We start from the raw sequence: 21363 nt of genomic DNA, 5'->3' as shown, positions 1-21363 counted from the left end.
AGGGCGTGAACACATGAACGCGGACGTCCTCTCAAGGCTGCCCGAAGCGGAAAGCCCCGGAGGGGCCAGCCCGGAGGAGGGCTATATGGTAGGAGCAGTAGAGGCACCAGGCAGCAGACAAGAGGCCGTGCCTGAGAACTGGGGATGGGATCCCCGTCGGTGGAGGGAGAGACAGGCCAGGGATCAAGATGTGCGGCTGGTAAGAGAATGGCTGGAACAGGGCCGACGGCTGACGCCAGCGGAGAGGTTAGCCCAGACGGATACTGGGAGGAGGCTGCTGGGGCAATGGGACAGGCTGGAGCTGAGAGATGGCGTTTTGTGCAGAAGGGTCAGTGACCCGAAGTTGGGCGAAGAAGTACGCCAGATCGTGGTACCCGCAGATGAGGTAACGGCTTTAGTTTCGGCGTACCACAACCAGTTGGGGCATCAGGGACAGGAGAGGACCGTGTCCCTGCTTAGGAGATTCTTCTTTTGGCCCGGGCTAGAGGCATCGGTGCACGCCCTAATTCAAGCTTGCCCGAGATGCATATTGTTTAAGTCCAGACGGGAGGTCCGAGCGCCAATGGTACCCATCCATGCGAAGGCCCCCCTTCATATCATGGCTATGGACTTCTTGACACTGGGCCGACCACGAGATCGCTACCAGAACATCTTGGTAATAACGGATTTGTTCACAAAGTACGCTTGGGCTATCCCCACCCTCGACCAGACTGCAACCACCACCGCTACAGTTTTATGGCGGGCCGTCTTCCAGACGTTCGGATGCCCGGAGTTTCTGCACTCCGATCAAGGAGCCAACTTTGAGTCCAGGGTAATTAGAGAACTATGCCAGTTGTACGGTTGCACGAAAACTCACACCACTTCGTATCATCCTCAGGGGAACGGCGGCTGTGAGAGATTCAATCAGACCCTATTGGGGCTGCTGGGGACCTTGGACCAACAACGGCAGGACGATTGGGTGAGTGCCTTGCCAAACCTCCTACAGGCCTATAACAACAGTATACATAGTACTACGGGTTACGCTCCCACTTACCTGATGTTTGGCAGACACATACGAATGCCTACTGACCTGGTCCTAGGAGTGATAGCCGACCAAGAGGAAGCAAGTGTAACGGAGTGGGTGGGGCGCCATCACCAGCGCTTGCATTTCGCCTACGAGCAGGTGTCGAAAAGGATACAGACGGCAGGAGAGAAAAGTAAGCGGTTGTATGATCGGACTGCTAGAGAAGCCCCTCTACTGCCAGGAGAGAGGGTGTTGGTGAGAGATAATCGGCGGCAGGGGAAGGGGAAACTGAGTGACCGTTGGGAGGCCACCCCTTATGTAGTCTGCCGGCAGCAGAGGCCGGGGCAGCCGGTCTATACCATCCGGCCAGAAGGGAAGTCAGGCCCCGACCGTGTGGTGCACCGGAACATGATTCGCCCATGCCCTAACTACCCTGAAGCCGTGGAAGAAGTCCCCACGGAACCTGTACCAGCGGCCCCCTGGATTGAAGGTTGGGCTGTGGTACCAGGGAGACCCGTGGTGGCACCACCCCCGATCGCCCCGAGAGAACCAGAAGCAGCCCCTGAACAAGCTGAGCCCGATTCACCAGTGAGACGATCCCAGCGAGAGAACCGAGGCCGACCCCCTGCCCGCTATGGGGAGTGGACAGCCCGAGGACGTTCTAGGGACTAGAACGGATTGGCGGGGGAGGATGTCACAAGGTGACGATCTTTAGGGGCGGAACCAAAATTCGGGAAGTTTGGTTCCGCCCGGAAGTGTTTCCGCCCGGACCGGAAAAACAGAACACCGGAACTTCCGGTAGCGCCGTAAGAAGGAAAATCAGGGAATTCGATGCACCTGTGCCTAGTTAGGGACAGCGGTTGGTGATTGGAGGATACGCTGGACAAGGCAGTACTTAAGGCCAAGTTATTTTACAGTCTGGGAAGCTCTCTTTGGTGTGTGTGAAGCACTGGGTTGTGCCCGTCTTGGTACGCTGCTGGTAGCTGTCTAACTCTCTCTCTCCCTCAGGCTGGAATTGTATGATTGTGAAGACATCGCGAACCTTAAAGGTTGAGAAGTGAACAGATTATACGGCGAACTGAGACGACGGGAAAAAGGGGATTGGAAGTGGCATTGATGTGAGTACTAAGAGCCAGTCGAAAGTGCCCTGTATATTGACCTGGCGTTGTGTAGATCTCTCCAGGAGGAGGAGGGTGGCCCTACCCCTAATATAGTGTGGTGGGAGAGCCGAAGGAATACTTATTGAAGTAGTCGCAACGACGACATCACTAGCTAGGCCGCATATTCCATCGCCAGATCCGAACCAAGCGAAGTGAAGGAAGACGGGTGTCCTTTCCGTACACTGAGTGTGGTGGGTGAGTCTTCGTGCTGTGAAAACCTATAATTTTGACGTGGTGTTGTATATTGCTGTGGGCTGCTGTGTATTGCCGTGTGTCCTGTCAGATAAACCCCCGCCTTCACGCACTTCGGCGTGGGAGGACAAGGAGATTGCTGGTCCTGGCCTAGTTCAGTACAGTATATGTTGTGAGCGTGCTTCAGATCTCCGGAGATAGCACGGTACGCTGTGTCCAGCCCAGAGGTGAAAGCCATCCAAAGCAGAGTAACTGTGTTTTGTGTCTAAGTTGATACCTGTGGAGAGGAAAGGAAAGAGAGTGAGTAACACAAGGAGAAACAGAGGAAACCTGTACTTACAGTGCGCTGTGTTCAGCCCAGAGGTGAGAGCCATTCAAAGCAAACTAACGGTGCTATTGTGCCCAAGTTGATATCTGTGGAGAGAAAAGGAGAGAGAGGGAATAACACGAGGAGGAATAGAGCGAACCCTGTACTTACAGTACGCTGTGTCCAGCCCAGAGGTGAAAGCCATCCAAAGCAGAGTAACTGTGTTTTGTGTCTAAGTTGATACCTGTGGAGAGGAAAGGAAAGAGAGTGAGTAACACAAGGAGAAACAGAGGAAACCTGTACTTACAGTGCGCTGTGTTCAGCCCAGAGGTGAGAGCCATTCAAAGCAAACTAACGGTGCTATTGTGCCCAAGTTGATATCTGTGGAGAGAAAAGGAGAGAGAGGGAATAACACGAGGAGGAATAGAGCGAACCCTGTACTTACAGTACGCTGTGTCCAGCCCAGAGGTGAGAGCCATTCAAAGCAAACTAACTGTGCTATTGTGCCCAAGTTGATACCTGTGGAGAGAAAAGGAGAGAGAGTGAATAACACGAGGAGGAATAGAGCGAACCCTGTACTTACAGTACGCTGTGTCCAGCCCAGAGGTGAGAGCCATTCAAAGCAAACTAACTGTGCTATTGTGCCCAAGTTGATACCTGTGGAGAGGAAAGGAGAGAGAGAGTGAATAACACGAGGAGGAATAGAGCGAACCCTGTACTTACAGTACGCTGTGTCCAGCCCAGAGGTGAGAGCCATTCAAAGCAAACTAACTGTGCTATTGTGCCCAAGTTGATACCTGTGGAGAGAAAAGGAGAGAGAGTGGGTAACACGAGGAGAGACTGAGGGAACCTGTACTTACGCCGCTGCCTGTGGAGAAAGAGAAAGCGAGTGAGCACCCAAGGAACGAACTGTGTGAACCAGTACTTACTGTGAGCTGTAATCAGCGAAGAGGTGAGAGCAAAACCAAGCTGAACTAACTGTGCCTGTGTGTCCCAGCCGCTGCCTGTGGAGAAAGAGAAAGCGAGTGAGCACCCAAGGAACGAACTGTGTGAACCAGTACTTACTGTGAGCTGTAATCAGCGAAGAGGTGAGAGCAAAACCAAGCTGAACTAACTGTGCCTGTGTGTCCCAGCCGTTGCCTGTGGAGAAAGAGAAAGAGCGTGAGCACCCAAGGAACGAACTGGGTGAATCAGTACTTACTGTGAGCTGTAATCAGCGAAGAGCTGTTGCCTGTGGAGGAAGAGAAAGAGAGTGGGCACCTCGAGAACGAACTGAGTGAACCAGTACTTACCGTGAGCTGTATTCAGCGAAGAGGAGGAAGAAGGAGGGCGCTACGGATACCTAAGACTCAGGCCGGGGCCCGAGCCCCACGCCCCGGATCCCCGTGGCCCCCTTGCTCCCTGACCTCTTCCCGGCCATAGCCCATCTGGAGGGCCGAGTCAGAGTTTAGTTTTAATTGCCCTTTCCCTATTCCCTAAGCTATTTTTAAATATTTAAATAAAGATTGTTTTATCACTTACTTGTTCTCGTGTTGCTTGGCCATTGGGTCGGGTTTGGGGACCTCCTCGAGGTGGAAGTTGAGAAGGGGTGTGGCTTAGTTAAAGCATAGCCAGCCCCTGGGTGTGACAAGTACATAGGCGGTTCTCCTTGACTGTGACAAGAAAGTCAGGGAGTTAATAGTTAACAGACGGTCTTCATAGCTGTGACAGAACAGGTAGAGAGTTAAAAGATGGCCTCCAGAGCTGTATACAGAACAGGTAGAGAGTTCACAGACGGACTACAGAGCCATGACAAGACAGGCAGAGAGCTCACAGACGGCCTCCAGAGCCATGAAAGGACAGGCAGTGTTTACAGACCGCCTCCACAGCTGTGACAGGACAAGCAGAGGTAGTCTTTGCGACTGGCTCAGGCAGGGTTGATGGTTACTGATTGGCTTCGATGGCCGTGACAGGTTTGACAGGGGATTCACTGACGGTCTCCATGACCTTGTCAGGACAAACGAAGGGTTCATAGGAGGACACCCCTGTCTTGAGAGGAGCTGAGGCGAACACCCCTGCTGCCTCTGGAGGTTCTGCAGCGGATGCCGCCACCTCTGGAGGTTCTGCAACTGTGGCAACAGGAACTTCACATCTCACACACCGGCAAAACAGTACAATCTAAGGAACATACAAAAGAGTAAGCCAATATGCAGGCAATGATCAGGGCAAGCAGCAAACAATCAATTACAAGGAAACAGTCCAAGGTCAAAAACAAAGCAAGGCAAGGTAAGGTAACATTGAACATGGCAAAACAGGAGAACAGGGGTACGCTACAGGTTAACAATCAACATTGATGTGTATGTCACTGAGTGGACGCTTTATAGTCTTTTGAAGCTGTGAACTTGTGATGAGTGCTGATAAGTTTGGGCAAAGGATTGTGGTAAATGGGGATGAAGTGCCCTCTGGTGGAAATCATGGGCACTCCGTGTGTGATCGTGTTCATTTACTTCTTTCCATGGGCCCATGCAAGGACTGAGAATGGTCAGACGGCATTGAAACATAAAGAAATAGAAATGTCTCGCGAGAACCAAGTTTTGCAGCAAAGGAAAACCAGTCTCCTCTTGGCTAACATTGAAATCCTCCAACATTTTTCTTTACAAATCCTCATTTTGTACATCTAATTTGAGACCGGTGTTTTGTTTTGCTTGTTTTTCTCCTCTGTGCTTTCACATTGGTCAGTTCTCACTGGAGCATAGCGCCTGTGTCTGCCTGTGTGTATTATCAATCAACCTGTTCCAGAAATGAATAGTGTTATTATCAAAGTCCCTATGTGGGTATTCTATAGTTTCTGTTATTATGTATATATTTATGTATAAAAAGAAAATATTTGTGACAAAAACGATGTTGAGGTTGTTTTTCTATTTCACTACATAGATCGTTAGCTTTACCTATCCTAGCCTAAAATGAATGTAATTTAACAAAGTTTACACACTAGTTTACTCTAATTCTTTCTATAGAGTAGAAAATCAATGTTGCCTCTCCATCCATCCATCACAACCATATCCTGCAGATTTTTCCTCTTTTTATGTTTTTTTTTCCTGAACAAATTGCACCACAAATAAGTAGTGATACCTTTATTTTGACATCCATGTTTGTTTATGTACAAGATCTCTTGAAGTTGAGATATTGTGAGATTCGACAGAATCACGTGACGTCTGTACTGTGACAGTTCAGGACAAATACATGTACTGTTACATCCCTAGTACGTGAACATGCAAATATGTTATTCAAAAATGTACAAAAAAAGTATAAAATTAAATTTAAAAATTAAATAAATAGGAATTACAATGAATTATTACACTGAAAATTAAGAAATTATTACCCTAGACTAATGAAGACCAGCAGAAGTATTGCAGTCAGACAGGTGGTGACAAGGGCAGGACTGGGAAGCCATAAGGTGAATGGAACTGTAGGGGACAGGGAAGAGAACTGGCCTCCTGGGAGGAGAGCCTGTTCAAAAACATCCTGTAGTTCTGCATGGCCTATCTGTGCCATAGGGACTACTGAGGAGAAAACCACAGACATTTGGGATATACAGAGGTCAGTAATAGCAACAGCCCAGGAATGTCATAATTTTTCATAGATGTGAGCGGTCACCTGTGACGTAGTAGTAGATACGGACGAGTGAGTGCTCCTGAGAGAATATTTCACACTGGTAGGTGCCCGAGTGCTCTGGCCGGGCAGAGGGGATAAAGTAAAGTGGATCCACTCCAACCGTGACCTCGTCAAACCGATCCGTCAACTTCAGCATTGTAAGTACAGAAAGAGTCACATTCAGTAAGTAACTCTTAATTCCAATATGTTGACTTCCACATATCAAATATTGCTACATTCTACATTGCTAAAGGAATAAATAGTAATTGAAATACCAGTAGTAGGAAATACACTGTAATTTGTCTGCATAAAAGAAAATAATATAGCTATAGCCCCCTCTAATTCTGATCAATTCTGCAGAAAACATACTGTAATTTTGTCTGTATTCGAATAAAATAAATAAATAAAAACCAGATAAATAAATAAAGACTGAAAAAATTTATGAAAAACATGAATAAACAAATAAATCTGTTAAATAAAATTGTGGGACATATACCTTTTTTTTAATGAATGAATGAATGGATGGATGGATTGATTCATTAATGAATCATTGAAATTAATGAATTCATTGAAATGGCAGGAAACACTCTAATTTTGTTGGCATAAAAATATTACAGATTTGCTACATTCCCCACTAAATTTGTTCAGTTCTGCAGGAAATATATTGTTATTTTGTCTACATTAAAAAAAGGACAAATGCATGAATGAATGATTATTCATTAAAACTGCAGGAAACATAAAATTTTTATCTGAATGAATGAATAAATAAATCTTAATTGAAACAGCAAGAAACATACTGTAATTGAATATATATAAAACATTATATAATGCTGTGTTTTCCTCTAATTTTGGTAAATTCTACATGAAACATACTGCAATTTTGTGCTTTACAGTCCCATAATTTTGTCTGAAAAAAATATATATATAATGTATATATGTTATTATTAGTCTTGCTCATAAACTATGTTAGCTATTCACGTTTGAAGTGATTTTCTCATCACCACTGTGTATCTCCAGACTATCTCTCCATCTGTGGGAAGCAGAAAAGGGACCTTACACCACATCTGAGTCCTGTTGTTCTCCTTTACACTGATTTCCTTCACTGTAAAAGCACATAAATCACACACACAGAGCGATACATTAGACGCAGATCTGTAACACTTCACCTTGCAATTGAATACCTTTTGTCGACAGAAGAACAGAGGCAGCACAATCTGCCCACCATTCACCTAATTATAATATTTAAGCAAAGCCTCTGGTGAGAGCAGCCAAAGAAACGATACGCTGAGCAATAATTGTAGCTGTGCTGAGTGGAAATGAATACCACAGTGTGTGGGAGAAGGCCTGCCATCTTAGGTAACCTAAAGGGATATCTGTGCGGAATGATATTGTGTGGAAAAGTGTGTCAAGGCTCAAGGTTTCATTTAACAACTTTGCTGCGCTCCCAAGAAGAGTTAAAAGCTATAGATGTTTGCACTGCGTAAATGCTGTTACATAATTACAGAGGTGGTTCTGTCAGGTCGAGTTATAACATATCCATCATGTCAAGTGTGGAGAGTATGGGTGAGTGGGGGACTGCATAGAATAACATATCATAATATATTGAAAACTAAACTGCACACATGTAAAGGAGCCTGTCAACTCACCGGGGCAATCCAGCGGGAATTCACAGGAGTTGTACTGACAGGTTATGCAGTTATAAACAGCACCTTGCGCCTGGAAACCTAAACGATAGATTTGATCCCATTTATAAAATACTTTTTTTCTTTTTTTCTGTAGTCTCTGAAAGAATGTAACTGTATTTGAAAATAAAAAACCATAATAAAAAAACATATTTAGAGGAGTAGCATATGGAAGATATTGATTATGTCTACATAGAAAAAATTTAACAATCGCCACAATGGCAGATCCCTCAAGGGTTAAAATTTTTTGTTGCAATGTACCCCCAAATATGACGATCCCTTTTTTTTTTAAATCTCCTTTCTAAAATATAAAGGCAGCTACATATTTTCAAATTCAAAAACACTCATTTATACATAAATTATATTTTTTTTATTATAAATATATACACACATACTCAATCAACCATGATACGCCACGTGAACTTGTGTCTAAGTGAAGCAGTAAGCATTTTAACATCTTATCAGATAAAACTATCATATACTGTTCACACAGAAGCGTAAAGGTCTTCAAAACAACCCATAAAAATAAAGGTTTATTTTAACTTGAAGAAATCATGACAGAAATATACAAACCCGATTCCAAAAAAGTTGGGACACTGTACAAATTCTGAATAAAAACAGAATGCAATGATGTGGAAGTTTCAAATTTCAATATTTTATTCAGAATACAACATAGATGACATATCTAATGTTTAAACTGAGAAAATGTATCATTTTAAGGGAAAGGTAAGTTGATTTTAAATTTCATGGCATCAACACATCTCAAAAAAGTTGGGACAAGGACATGTTTACTTCCCTGAAAGAGACGACGTCTGGATGGGAGCATATGTTGTTCTAGAACTTGGATATACCTTTCAGCATTGATGGTGCCTTTCCAGATGTGTAAGCTGCCCATGCCACACGCACTCATGCAACCCCATACCATCAGAGATGCACGCTTCTGAACGGAGCGCTGATAACAACTTGGGTTGTCCTTGTCCTCTTTAGTCCAGATGATATGGCATCCCAGATTTCCAAAAAGAACTTCAAATTTGATTCGTCTGACCACAGAACAGTTTTCCACTTTGCCACAGTCTATTTTAAATGAGCCTTGGCCCAGAGAAAATGCCTGCGCTTTTGGATCATGTTTAGATATGGCTTCTTTTTTGACCTAAAGAGTTTTAGCCAGCAACAGCGAATGGCACGGTGGATTGTGTTCATGACAATGTTTTCTGGAAGTATTCCTGAGCCCATGTTGTGATTTCCATTACAGTAGCATTCCTGTATGTGATGCAGTGCCGTCTAAGGCCCCGAAGATCACGGGCATCCAGTATGGTTTTCCGGCCTTGACCCTTATGCACAGAGATTGTTCCAGATTCACTTAATCTTTGGATGATATTATGCACTATAGATGATGATAACTTCAAACTCTTTGCAATTTTTCTCAGAGAAACTCCTTTCTGATATTGCTCCACTATTTTTCACCGCAGCATTGGGGGAATTGGTGATCCTCTGCCCATCTTGCCTTCTGAGAGACACTGCCACTCTGAGAGGCTCTTTTTATACCCAATCATGTTGCCAATTGACCTAATAAGTTGCACATTGGTCCTCCAGCTGTTCCTTATATGTACAGTTCACTTTTCCACTCTCCTTTTGCTACCTGTCCCAGCTTTTTTGGAATGTGTAGCTCTCATGAAATCCAAAATGAGCCAATATTTGGCATGACATTTCAAAATGTCTCACTTACAACATTTGATATGTTATCTATATTCTATTGCGAATAAAATATAAGTTTACGAGATTTGTAAATTATTCCATTCCATTTTTGCTCACAATTTGTACAGTGTCCCAAAATTATGAAAACTTTTTTAAGGAATGAAAGTAATTGTTAAATCTTTATTATATTTTAAAAGATTAAATTAAAACATAGAATTTTTGGAAATAAATATTTCATTGGGTGGTTTTATGGTGCAAATGTGTATTTCAATTAATTAGACCTGCTTTTTGTTGACTAAAGTTTAATAAAATTTAAACAGAAACAATTAAATATTAAAAGTCTTAGGTCGCTAGTATTTTCACTAACAAAAAATGGTTTTAAATCAGTTATTCCTATCTTTTGCTGTAGTGTGTCAATAGTAAATATCAGTTTACATTTCCAAACATTATTTTTGCTATTAATTGTAATAATTTTGTTTGCACAAGGAGTCTGACAACAGCCATTGCTCCACACAGAGATCTGATCTCATCATCATCAGTCTGTCTGGAATAACATGAAGAAACAGAACAAACTCAGACAGACTCAATCCAGAAGAACTGTGCCAATGTCTCCAAAACGCTTCAAGAAACCTACCAAATGTTGATTTAATTAAGTTAAGTCAATAGAAGTTAATTGATAAAATATATTTATTGCATTATTTTTGATGGCATCCTCACTTTACAGCATGTTTACACAAGTGCCTAAAACTTTGCACAGCACTGTAGCTTTGCAGGTTTTTTGAAGCGTTTTTGGATGAGATCAGATCTCTGTGTGCTCTGGCTGTTAGCAGACTCCTTGTGCAAAACAAAATTCTCACTTGATTATTACAATTAATGGCAAAAATAGTGTTTGGAGATGTAAACTGATACTTCCTACTGACACACTACAGCAAAACAGAAATAACTGAATTTCTGTTGGTGAAAATACTAGTGACCTAAGACTTTTGCACAGTACTGTATATATATATATATATATATATATATATATATATATATATATGGGGGTGTTTTTTTTTTTTCTGATAATTTTTCAGTGAACGCACTAGTTTAAACAACCTGTTCTGAAAAACCAATAAAGAAAAGATGGAATCCATACATTTCTGCAAGACCGTCAGTGGTACTTACAATACCACCATCATAAAAGGATATGGTTTGAAAGCACTTGAAATATATATTAAGTTTCTTGAGTACTCACTAGGATATTTGTGGCACCTTAAAACCAGAGAATTTTTCCACAGAGTCCAGTGTAACAATCTGAGAAACCTCAAATTACAGAACAAGCACTTTTTTTTAGCTTCATCAGGAGTCATGACATATATAGGCGTTACTCACCACATGGGGGGAAACGTCCAGAGGCTGCAAGAAATTATAAAAAAAAATAGATATTATATACTGCAGTATCCATGTGTAAGGTTTAATAGTCAGTAATACTGAGGTATCTGGGTGCGCAGAGTGTTTCAGAACTGGAAAACTTGCTAGGATTTAAGAGAGAAATATGCGGAAATTGTAATGGAACTTATAGGCGAAAAGTGAGAGCTGTATTGAAGATGAAGACTCAGGTCAAGTTTTTCATGGCTTTCATGGCAAAAGAAATGAAGTGATAATGTAAGTCTCACCTCTGGGCAGCCTTGAGGCTGCAGCAATGAAATTGTTTGCAGCTGCTTGAAGCCTGAACTCTTTGTGTCTGAAAGAAGGGAGGAGAGGGGAGAAGGACAGAGCCCTTTATCTCAATTTCAGTCAAAGTGTGTATGTCAAACATTACATGTCTGTTTCATGCCAGTCTCTGTTTGTCTTTTCCGCTTTCCTCAGTTTGAAAGAAAGTTGGGCTCTACAATTTAATTATTGAATGCTTAGAAATGACCTAAAGTAAGCAGTTTTTGTTGAAAAGGGTTAATGGAGAAAAAATCAAATTGTATTGTCTCTGATGATCAAATACATCATTTCCAAGGGATAAACAATTTTGTCTCCTTGTAATCAAAACACTAGAATGGACAGATTTACAGCTTCACAACACCCAGCATCTCATAAACACTGTGTTTCTGGGTGCGGTGAGTTTAGACAATCATTCCGCAGTTGTAGGCCTACATATCAGTTTTCACAGTACACATTATGTAAGTCTCTAGGTCTTCCCTTTGTAATTTAAGTATTGTTGGAGTTCATGGATAAGGGTCTACATGTTCACCATTTCCCACGGATCACGGCTGAAAGGGAATATTTACTCTTTGTTCTCAGGGTAAATCCTCACCAGTTATGGCCTCATGAATTGTCACAGGTCTGGGCCCAAACAAACACAGTTATTACTTGGTTGCTGAAGATTGGTATTTAGATAAACCTGTTACCATTATTTTAAGATATTCTTCAGCATTACGTCATAGCCTCTCCCTAAGAAAGAGATACAAAAACATTACCTGTACAATAACAAACTGTACAAATTATGAACTCGCTATAAATAATGTTAAGTTTAATTGCAGTCTTATTTTTATTTTCAACATTTATTGCATGTTTCAGTCCACGTTAAATTTACATTTTTTTGTTGTTGTTTTTTTACAGAATTTACAGAACTGCTTACACACGAAATCTTTACTTTTCACAGTTTCTCAAACCTGACACTCAAACACCTGAAACTCACACCAAATCTGCATGATCTGCATCAAAATCTGCATCAAACCATGAACTAATTCTCAGCTTTTGACTCAGTTTTTAATTTCATAAAACACTTTTTTTGCCAAACACAACACACAATTCTCGATGTAACACACAAAAATCTAACAGGAAGTATCTCGAGCTCCTTTTTCAAACACAACTAATCAAAATGCCAGCTAATTCGTCATCAGTGCAAACACTCACAGCTTTACCTAACACCAAGCAATTATGGATTTAGAATAGGCCTATAAATACAGATCCACACAAGGTTGATGCATTTCTTTTCTTTTGTTCTGTGTAATACTGTATTCACAACCACAGTGTTTACAGTAAAAAAAAAAGAAGTTTGGTTTCAATCTTGCTTTCGTGATTACCGAGAATTTTTTCACCATCTCTCTGTCAATTACTTTCAATCTTGAACAGAAATATACATAGGAGCTCATGAAAGAAGGACCAGAGCTAGGGTTTTGTTGTGAAGCAACATTACGCTGCTTTATGTTACAGCGGAAGGGTAGCTTAAAACTCACTAAAACATCGTTTTAATTTAATTTATGTTTTTAATATTTTTTATTATTAAGTAGCCTAACGTTACCTTTTTTTAATTACAGTTTTTTACGATTGCTATGACAGATTTTTCAATACTTTTAACAATTTTCCAAAACTCTTAACACAGTTAGCACTACATCCGCCTGTGTAAGCTATACTATTAACACATTTCTTGTTGCTTTAACACAAAATGCATACAATTAACACAAATTTAAAATGCTTGAACTTCTTTTACACACAAGCTCAAACAAGACCAAAACAATGGATTTTTACTGCCAAATTTACCAATGATTTAACACTGTATGTCAGAACAGATAACACCATGTTCTAAACCTAACCTTACAGGCTAAAGTCAAGGTAAACAGCTGTTCATATTGTGAATTGAAACACAAATATATTCCCTGTATTTTATTCCATTGCTAATGAGAAACAGCTTATTGAAGTTATGCAAATATATAAATCACAGCTGATTCCCATCTAGGAAGCACACTCAGGTGTTGAGGTTCTTTCAATCACATGATCATATGTTCTAAAAGAGGACTCTTTGGGCTGATCTTGTGTGGAAAAGAAACAATATAGAGCAACACAAAGAAAGAAAGAAAGAAAGAAAGAAAGAAAGAAAGAATGCCTGCCTGCAAGAGGGAGAGGAAGACGAGTACCAGGACAAGGGAGAGGAGTGGGGCAAGGACAAGGACAAGGGAGAGGAGTGGGGCGAGGACAAGGACGAGACAGAGGAGTGGGGCGAGGGAGAGGGAGAGGAGTTAGAATGCGTGGTGGCGCTCAAAGAAGGACCAGAGCTAGGGTAACTGATCAAATACAGTTTTTTTCAATCGCTAACAAGCACTTACCCATACTTCAGATCATTTTTCTAAACTCTTAACACAGACTTACACCTACAAAACACAATTGGCCAAATTGATCATTTTCTTCTCAAAAACACATTTTGTTAAATATATACTAACTCTCCATTTCAAAACAGAACACATGTTTCTCTGCGCACACACTAACTTTACCAAAACACTGGAAATCTGACTCAAAATGAAATTATTCTTTCAAAGAATAACACTTGTTTTCACTTCACAAAGTATATGCAGTCAATCACAGTACACCAGGTTTCAAAATACTGGTTATTGTTATTAGAAAAACGGCATAGACTTTTATGTTTCAGGTAACATGCAATCCACCTTTTACACTAAATTTCTTGGTTGGGACCTGCATGTCCACATGTACAGTAATGTTCACATTCAAACGCATTCTAGTAAAAAGCAAATCAGTTTTTTTTTTCTTTATTGTTTACTGAAGGAGGTACAGTAGAAACACAGTATAATAGAACAGAAAAATTTTACAGTATTGCAATGCTTACAGTGAACAAAATGCTTACAATAACAAAATTTTCTTCTGAAAAGAAAAGAAAAACAGCCAAAAGCCCAGATAAAAAGGGGGGAACTAAAAATAGCACAAAATTAATTTATCTAATCCCTGCGATCTTCAGGGTTAGGCCACATGTTTTCGTCAACATCACATCTAATATTATCCAAGGCGATGCACCTGGGATAAAACCGCTTTGTATGTCAGATCCACCCTTGGCAATCTTGAACTGTGATGTCCCTGCAGCCAGCATCCATGGCTTCAAGGAGGGACATCTGGTCATGTGGCTGATGGTCATAAACCTTCCACCTCCATTCAGAAAATAACTCCTCTATGGGGTTGAGGAAAGGTGAATAGGGTGGAAGGAAGAGACTTACCAGTCTTGGGTGGACTTCAAACCATACTGTTATTGCTTGCGAATGATGGAAAGCAACATTGTCCCAGGTAACTACAAAGGTCCTCATGTTTTCACCCTCCTGATCCTGCTCTGGTACCAGGCGCTGGTGGAGATCATTGAGAAAGGCAAGGAGGCGCTCGGTATTATAGGGTCCAACCTGACATCTCTGAAGGAGTAATCCTGCATTTGCCATTGCTGCACACATGGTAATGTTTGCCCCTCTCTGTCCTGGCACATCAACTGTGGCCCTTTTTCCAATTATATTTCGTCCACGTCGACGCCTTTTGGACAGATTGAATCCTGCCTCATCTATGTAAATGAATTCATGAGGGGCCTGGTTGGCCTCAAATTCCATAATTCTCTGAAACAAGGTTTATGTATATCAAGTCATTACTGTATACCATACTGTACTGCAACCTATTACTGTGTAGGTTACCTACTTGCAATGTGCAAAGCTAATACAGTAATACTGGACATTGAATTGAATATACACTATACCTGGACATATTGTCGTCGTAGCTCCTTGACTCTCGCACTGTTCCTCTCAAAGGGAACAGTGTAGAGCTGCTTCATCCGCACTCTGTGTTTGGACAAAGTCCGTGTAATGGTTGTGAGGCTGATGCTTTCTAGATTGCCAAATATCTCATGGTCCTCCACAATTCTAGTTTTAATTTCATGCAGTTTTATTGCATTATTTGCAACAACCATTTCCACAATGGCAAGCTCTTGATCATTATTGAGGAGCTTTCCTCTTCCCCCAGAGGGTGGAAGACGTTGCAGTCTTTAGAGGAAAAAAAAAATTCAACATATGCATTACTGTATGACCTTATTGACATGTCAAGTGAGAATAGAAAAAGTCCATATAAAATGCACTACTTACCTGTTGGTTTGTTGAAAGATGCGAATAATGGAGGCAACGGTTGACCGCCTCAAATTGGGTTGCACTCTTTCATCAGCCTCTTTTAGTGAGAGACCGTGGTTGATTACGTGGTCAATGATAGTGGCACGAATTTCATCACTGACTACTGTTCTTGCAGCCCTTGGAATGCCACCACCACGCATCCTTACACCTCTACCTTGCCCTCACCTTGGGCCTGCTCCTCTTCCTGCACCTGCTCCTCTTACTGCACCTGCACCTCCTTCTGCATCTCTCACTGGACCTGCACCTCTCATTGCTCCTCTCACTGCTCCTCTCACTGCACCTCCTTCTGCATCTCTCAGTGCACCTGCACCTCTCATTGCTCCTCTCACTGCTCCTCTCACTGCACCTCCTTCTGCATCTCTCAGTGCACCTGCACCTCTCATTGCTCCTCTCACTGCACCTCCTTCTGCATCTCTCACTGCACCTGCACCTCTCATTGCTCCTCTCACTGCTCCTCTCACTGCACCTCTCACTGCACCTCCTTCTGCATCTCTCACTGCACCTGCACCTCTCATTGCTCCTCTCACTGCTCCTCTCACTGCACCTCCTTCTGCATCTCTCACTGCACCTGCACCTCTCATTGCTCCTCTCACTGCTCCTCTCACTGCACCTCCTTCTGCATCTCTCACTGCACCTGCACCTCTCATTGCTCCTCTCACTGCTCCTCTCACTGCACCTCCTTCTGCATCTCTCACTGCACCTGCACCTCTCATTGCTCCTCTCACTGCTCCTCTCACTGCACCTCTCACTGCACCTCTCACTGCACCTCCTTCTGCATCTCTCACGGGGCCTGCTCTTCTCCCTGGGCCCCTTGCTCTTGCTCTTCCTCTTCCTCTTCCTTGTCCAGACATTACAGTGTTTGTCTTTTTCTGTTTCTGTTTCCAAAAACATCACTCCTCAAAGTCCTCCTTTTATAGTAATAGAAAAAAATAACCCCTGCCACTGAGTCTAAGCCAGACTGGAACCAGCTGTGGTTGTCCCAATTTACCCAACATAAATCAGCTGTATGTCAATTATTCAATTGTTTGTTTATTATCAGCTGAGATATATTGTTTTTGAACTGATATCATTGCAGAAGCAGAGGTTTTTTTATACTGTATCTAAGGTTTGGAATATTGTTTTTGCTATTGTGGGATGTTGTGTGTTAACATTCGTAAATACTACAAAAACAATCCATAATTTTGTTGGGAGGTATAGCTTGTCTGTTAAGAAAATGTAAGCATTTTGGAAATGTGTTCACTGACTGCATATTGTGTGAAAACGACATGAAATGTGTGAATGGTATGGCCACAAAAGACTGATGCTTTGCTAACTGTGTTTAGAGTTTTGGAAATGTGACAACTGTTTGGACAAACGCTTGTTAGCGACTGAAAAAAACTGTAAGAGCAACTATCATTGACCATGTCATAAACCATGGGCTATCATATAGAGAGGCTGGTGAACGAGTACAACCAAATCTCAGCCAGGACACAGTGGCATCCATTGTCCGTATTTTCAGAGAAACCAACAGGTAGGATATTGCTTCTCCTACAGCAAAGTGTACTGTAAATACTGTAATATTACCATTTACAGTATTAGAGTGACTGTATGCCTCCGGTCTCTAATATGTAACTGTATTTTGTTCCTCTAAGGATTCAACGTCTACCTCCCTCAGGGGGCAGAGGAAAGCTCCTGAATGAAGAACAGGAACTTGCTATTGTCAACATGGTGATTGCTGACAATGAAATAAAACTGAAGGACATTCAGTCCAGAGTTGTAGAGGACAACCTTGTCTTTGGGAACATTGCAGCAATCAGCATAACATCCATTTCTCGGACTCTAGCTAAACACAGAGTCCTAATGAAACAACTATACAAAGTTCCTTTTGAAAGGAACAGTGAGCGCATCAAAGAACTCCGTCACCAATACGTCCAGGTAAGGTTATGCAATACAGTCATTACTGTACTATACACAGTGTGTTTTGCAGTAAACTACTCTATAAACCTGGAGTACATTAGGACATACAGTAGATATACAGTACAGCACAGCATGTACATACACTGTGTCTAATTACTTTCAGAGAGTCATGGAGTTGGAGGCCAATCAAGTCCCACATGAAATTATCTATGTTGACGAGGCTGGCTTCAACTTGGCGAAAAGGCGTCGCCGTGGGAGAAACATAATTGGCAAAAGGGCCACAGTTACCGTGCCGGGCCAGAGAGGAGCCAACATCACCATGTGTGCCGCAATCTCCAACAATGGTGCACTCCTGCATAAATGTGAGATTGGCCCCTACAACACCGACCGCCTTCTCCTATTTTTAGAAGACCTGCACGAAAGATTGGTGCCAGAGGTAGAAAGGGGACAGGTGGGAGACCACTTGCCAATATATGTGATCACATGGGACAATGTGGCATTCCACCATTCCCGTGCAGTCACAGCATGGTTTGACGCCCATCCTAGGATGGTGTCCCTTTTCCTTGCTCCTTACTCCCCTTTCCTCAACCCCATTGAGGAGTTTTTCTCATCCTGGAGATGGAAGGTTTTTGACCATTGCCCACATGACCAAATGTCCCTCCTGGATGCAATGGATGCTGCATGCCAAGACATCACAGCTGAACACTGCCAGTGGTGGATAAGGCATGCAAAAAGATTCTTCCCACGATGCCTTGCCAGAGAAGATATCAGGTGTGATGTGGATGAGAACATGTGGCCAAATGCAGAAGACCGGGCAGATTAGAAGTTTACTTTGTTTTTTTTAATTATTATTCCGGTGCTTTTTCTGTTTGTATATCTTGCAGTAATGTCCTTTTGCAAATAAAGTCTTTACTGCAGCAATTCTGTCTCTGTCTTTTTTTTAGAACTGTAACTGTACATTCTATAAAGCTACTCTGAGATGGTCATTCATTTTTTGTGACAAAATGCATGCATTTACTAAACCCAACAAAACAAAAATGTAGAGAGGCTTCAAAAGAAACTACAGTGCAAAACACAATCTCTGATCAATACAATATACTGTACTGTCCATTGTATAAGGGCAGACCTGTCACATAAAATAATGCAGTTTCTGTAATTTCGGTTGATGATAGTGTTTTTTTTGTCATTGTGTTATGATTGACTAAATGTTCCTGTTGGAAGAGAACATGTGTTAGTGTTTTGAATAATTATTTGATTTTGAAACATGTTTGCAGTGTTTTGGTAGACATAGTGTATTGTGTTAGTGTATTATTGTATTTTGAAAATTAGATTTGGAGTTTAGTTTACAATGTGTGATTTTGAGCATGAAATTAACCGTTTTGCCAATTGTGTGTTTTAGGTGTGTTGGTGTGTTAAGAGTTTAGGAAATTTGTTAAATGTATTGAAAAATCTGTCATAGCGATTGTAAAAAACTGTAAAATTAAAAAGATACGACCGTGACTTCACTAACACGCTTCTCGTACAGTAACCTTAGGCCTTAGCATAATACCGATAATAACCTATGCCATTTCTTAATTCTTACCTACTTTTTCTGCTTCATTTACTCTCGACTCGTTGTTGAATATGCGATTGAGTGTGTAACAAGAGTCAACATTGTACTCGGTGAGAATATGGCCCCACCACAAACGAAGACTGTCATCGACATCAATAAAACACTGATAGCAATTCAAAGCTGTGCTAATTACCGAGCTGAAAAACAACAGCTTTACGATCATCGCAAATATTTCTGTTATTACTGGACCTGGGGCCACTAGCATAAACTTTTTACCAGCTTTTATCCAGCTAAAGTTAGCACTTAGCCAAAGGGTAATTATTTTTGGATCCAATTTAGACTAATCTACGCTTTTATGTAACCAAATAATAACAACAATAATAAAAGGACTAATCTTAAAGAAAAAAAATGAGCTTTCTAACTTTTAAGACTAGTCTTAACCTTTTATGCAACCGGCCCAGTTAATCATGTTATTCTTCAACCTGCTTGAAACTAAACAGCTTTAAAAAATTATTTTTAAGGATTGCATCATCATGACGAAATAATTATCACACGGGCAGTTATACATATAGAAGTAATGATCTTACGTGGTGATTACTTGTGCTACAATTAACATACATTACAAAATTTATAAATAATTAACAAAACTCTAAATTTCTCTCGTTTATTGTAAAGTTCTTTATGTCGATTATAGGCTAGTGTAGGTTTCTTAAAGGGATAGTCCACCCCAAAAATATAAACTTTCATTAGCTCACCCTCATGTCTTTCCAAACCTGCATGACATTATAATAATAATACAAAAAAATTTGGAATATAAACGAAGATATTTTAATGTATATAGTCAGGTTAGACGTCATATTGAATTTACCTGAAAACAAAGGTTGTGTGGGATAGAATTACAGTCTTTACCTTTGCACATACTGTATAAAGGTCATAGATCATATCATTTTCACCATCTCACAACTATAAAAACTGTTTTATGGGGTTTTGTCTACTGTTTTATATATATATATATATATATATATATATATATATATATATATATATATATATATAATGTTTTTTGGTATAACAATAGTCATGTTTATGTATATATATATATATATATATATATATATATATATATATATATAGTTTTTTTTTTTTTGTAAAGACACTTCACCAGCAGAACAATCAGTGTGTTGTTAAACATCAGAAACCCATTGAACGCATGCTGTACTTCTATCCGTCACAGACTCATTTTCATTCCTGTCAAAAAATATGGTGCCACCCAGACTAAGTAACCAATTATCAGTTCCCATTGATTCCACTGTAGTAAAATTGAAAAAAAGAAAACTGGTAAAGACATTCTTTAAAATATAATCATGTTCCACAGAAAAAGAAAGAAAGTTACAGAGGATTAGAAGGACATGAGAGAGAATAAATTATGACAGAGTTTTCCTGGGTGGACTATCCATTTAACATGAGAGGGTAGCTCATCTTTATCATGCAATGACTCCAGACAAAAGCAATATATACATGTGATGTTCATGGTGGTCTTGTCCAGTGTATCTCCATTAAGATATATTACTCCATTGTCTTTTCAACCCTCTTCCTGCACCCATTATGCACCATTTTGCTGCAAAGTAAAGAGATGGGGAGTGTGAGTGTGAAAGAGAGGGAGAGAGAGAAGGGAAAAGGGAGGGAGAGGGTGATGCCTGTGTGCCTGTTGATGATGTTGGTGGGGTGCCGTGATATTGCAAATGATCCAAATTGACCGGAACAAAGGGAAATAAAAGGCTTTCTGTGCATGTAATCGATTAGTGATCTCTGAGCAGCTGATGAATTAAAGGAAAAAGACAAAACATAAAATTTTAATAATGAAACAATGGGTGAGACATTAGAAAAGGCAAAATTGCCATTTCAAAAATTAATATAAAGATTAAAACATAAACATATTTAAAAATGATAAAATAGGATTCCCAACATATAGTCAATGCGTGTCTAAGAAATAGAGACTACCAATCAAGCCCACAAGCTCATCGCATCCAATATCCCACACCCCTCCCCCCATTCCATCACCCCCAAAAAAACCCTCTTCTCCCTCCACAACCCCTCCCGTCGTTTCCAAAGTGTTTCCATGGTAACGAGACAGGGTGCCTAATACATGAAGTTAATATATTTCCAATGGCAGGAGCGACTTGGGTACTAATGCATTCATCTGTCTCTGCAGAGACAAGGCAATCAATAGTAAGCAGGAGCCCCACCGCAGGCTTGCCAGAGAAAAGAGGGTGTAGTCAGTCAGCTGGCCTATCAGCAATGATCAGAAGACAGGTAGCATCGCGCTGC

General features: G+C 41.1%; 2 protein-coding genes across 2 annotated transcripts in view; one reads left to right on the top strand and one right to left on the bottom strand.

Annotated features, from left to right (window-relative positions):
• Positions 1-21363, top strand: part of LOC132103640 (protein BTG3-like) — a 232998-nt gene that overhangs the window by 170905 nt on the left and 40730 nt on the right. The window lies entirely within an intron of this gene.
• LOC132103635 (sperm acrosome membrane-associated protein 6-like) lies at positions 5811-19774 on the bottom strand. Its single transcript, XM_059508726.1, is given in 9 exon segments — positions 5811-6204; positions 6299-6443; positions 7297-7397; positions 7942-8019; positions 11044-11067; positions 11328-11398; positions 11844-11881; positions 12044-12093; positions 19066-19774. Coding segments are annotated over 9 exon segments (927 nt in total). The 5' UTR covers positions 19301-19774; the 3' UTR covers positions 5811-6019.

This window comes from Carassius carassius, chromosome 24, assembly GCF_963082965.1.
Source record: "Carassius carassius chromosome 24, fCarCar2.1, whole genome shotgun sequence".
In the NCBI taxonomy this organism is placed as follows: domain Eukaryota; kingdom Metazoa; phylum Chordata; class Actinopteri; order Cypriniformes; family Cyprinidae; genus Carassius; species Carassius carassius.
Note: the sequence above shows the minus strand (reverse complement) of the source record. Positions and strands in the feature narration are given on the sequence as shown.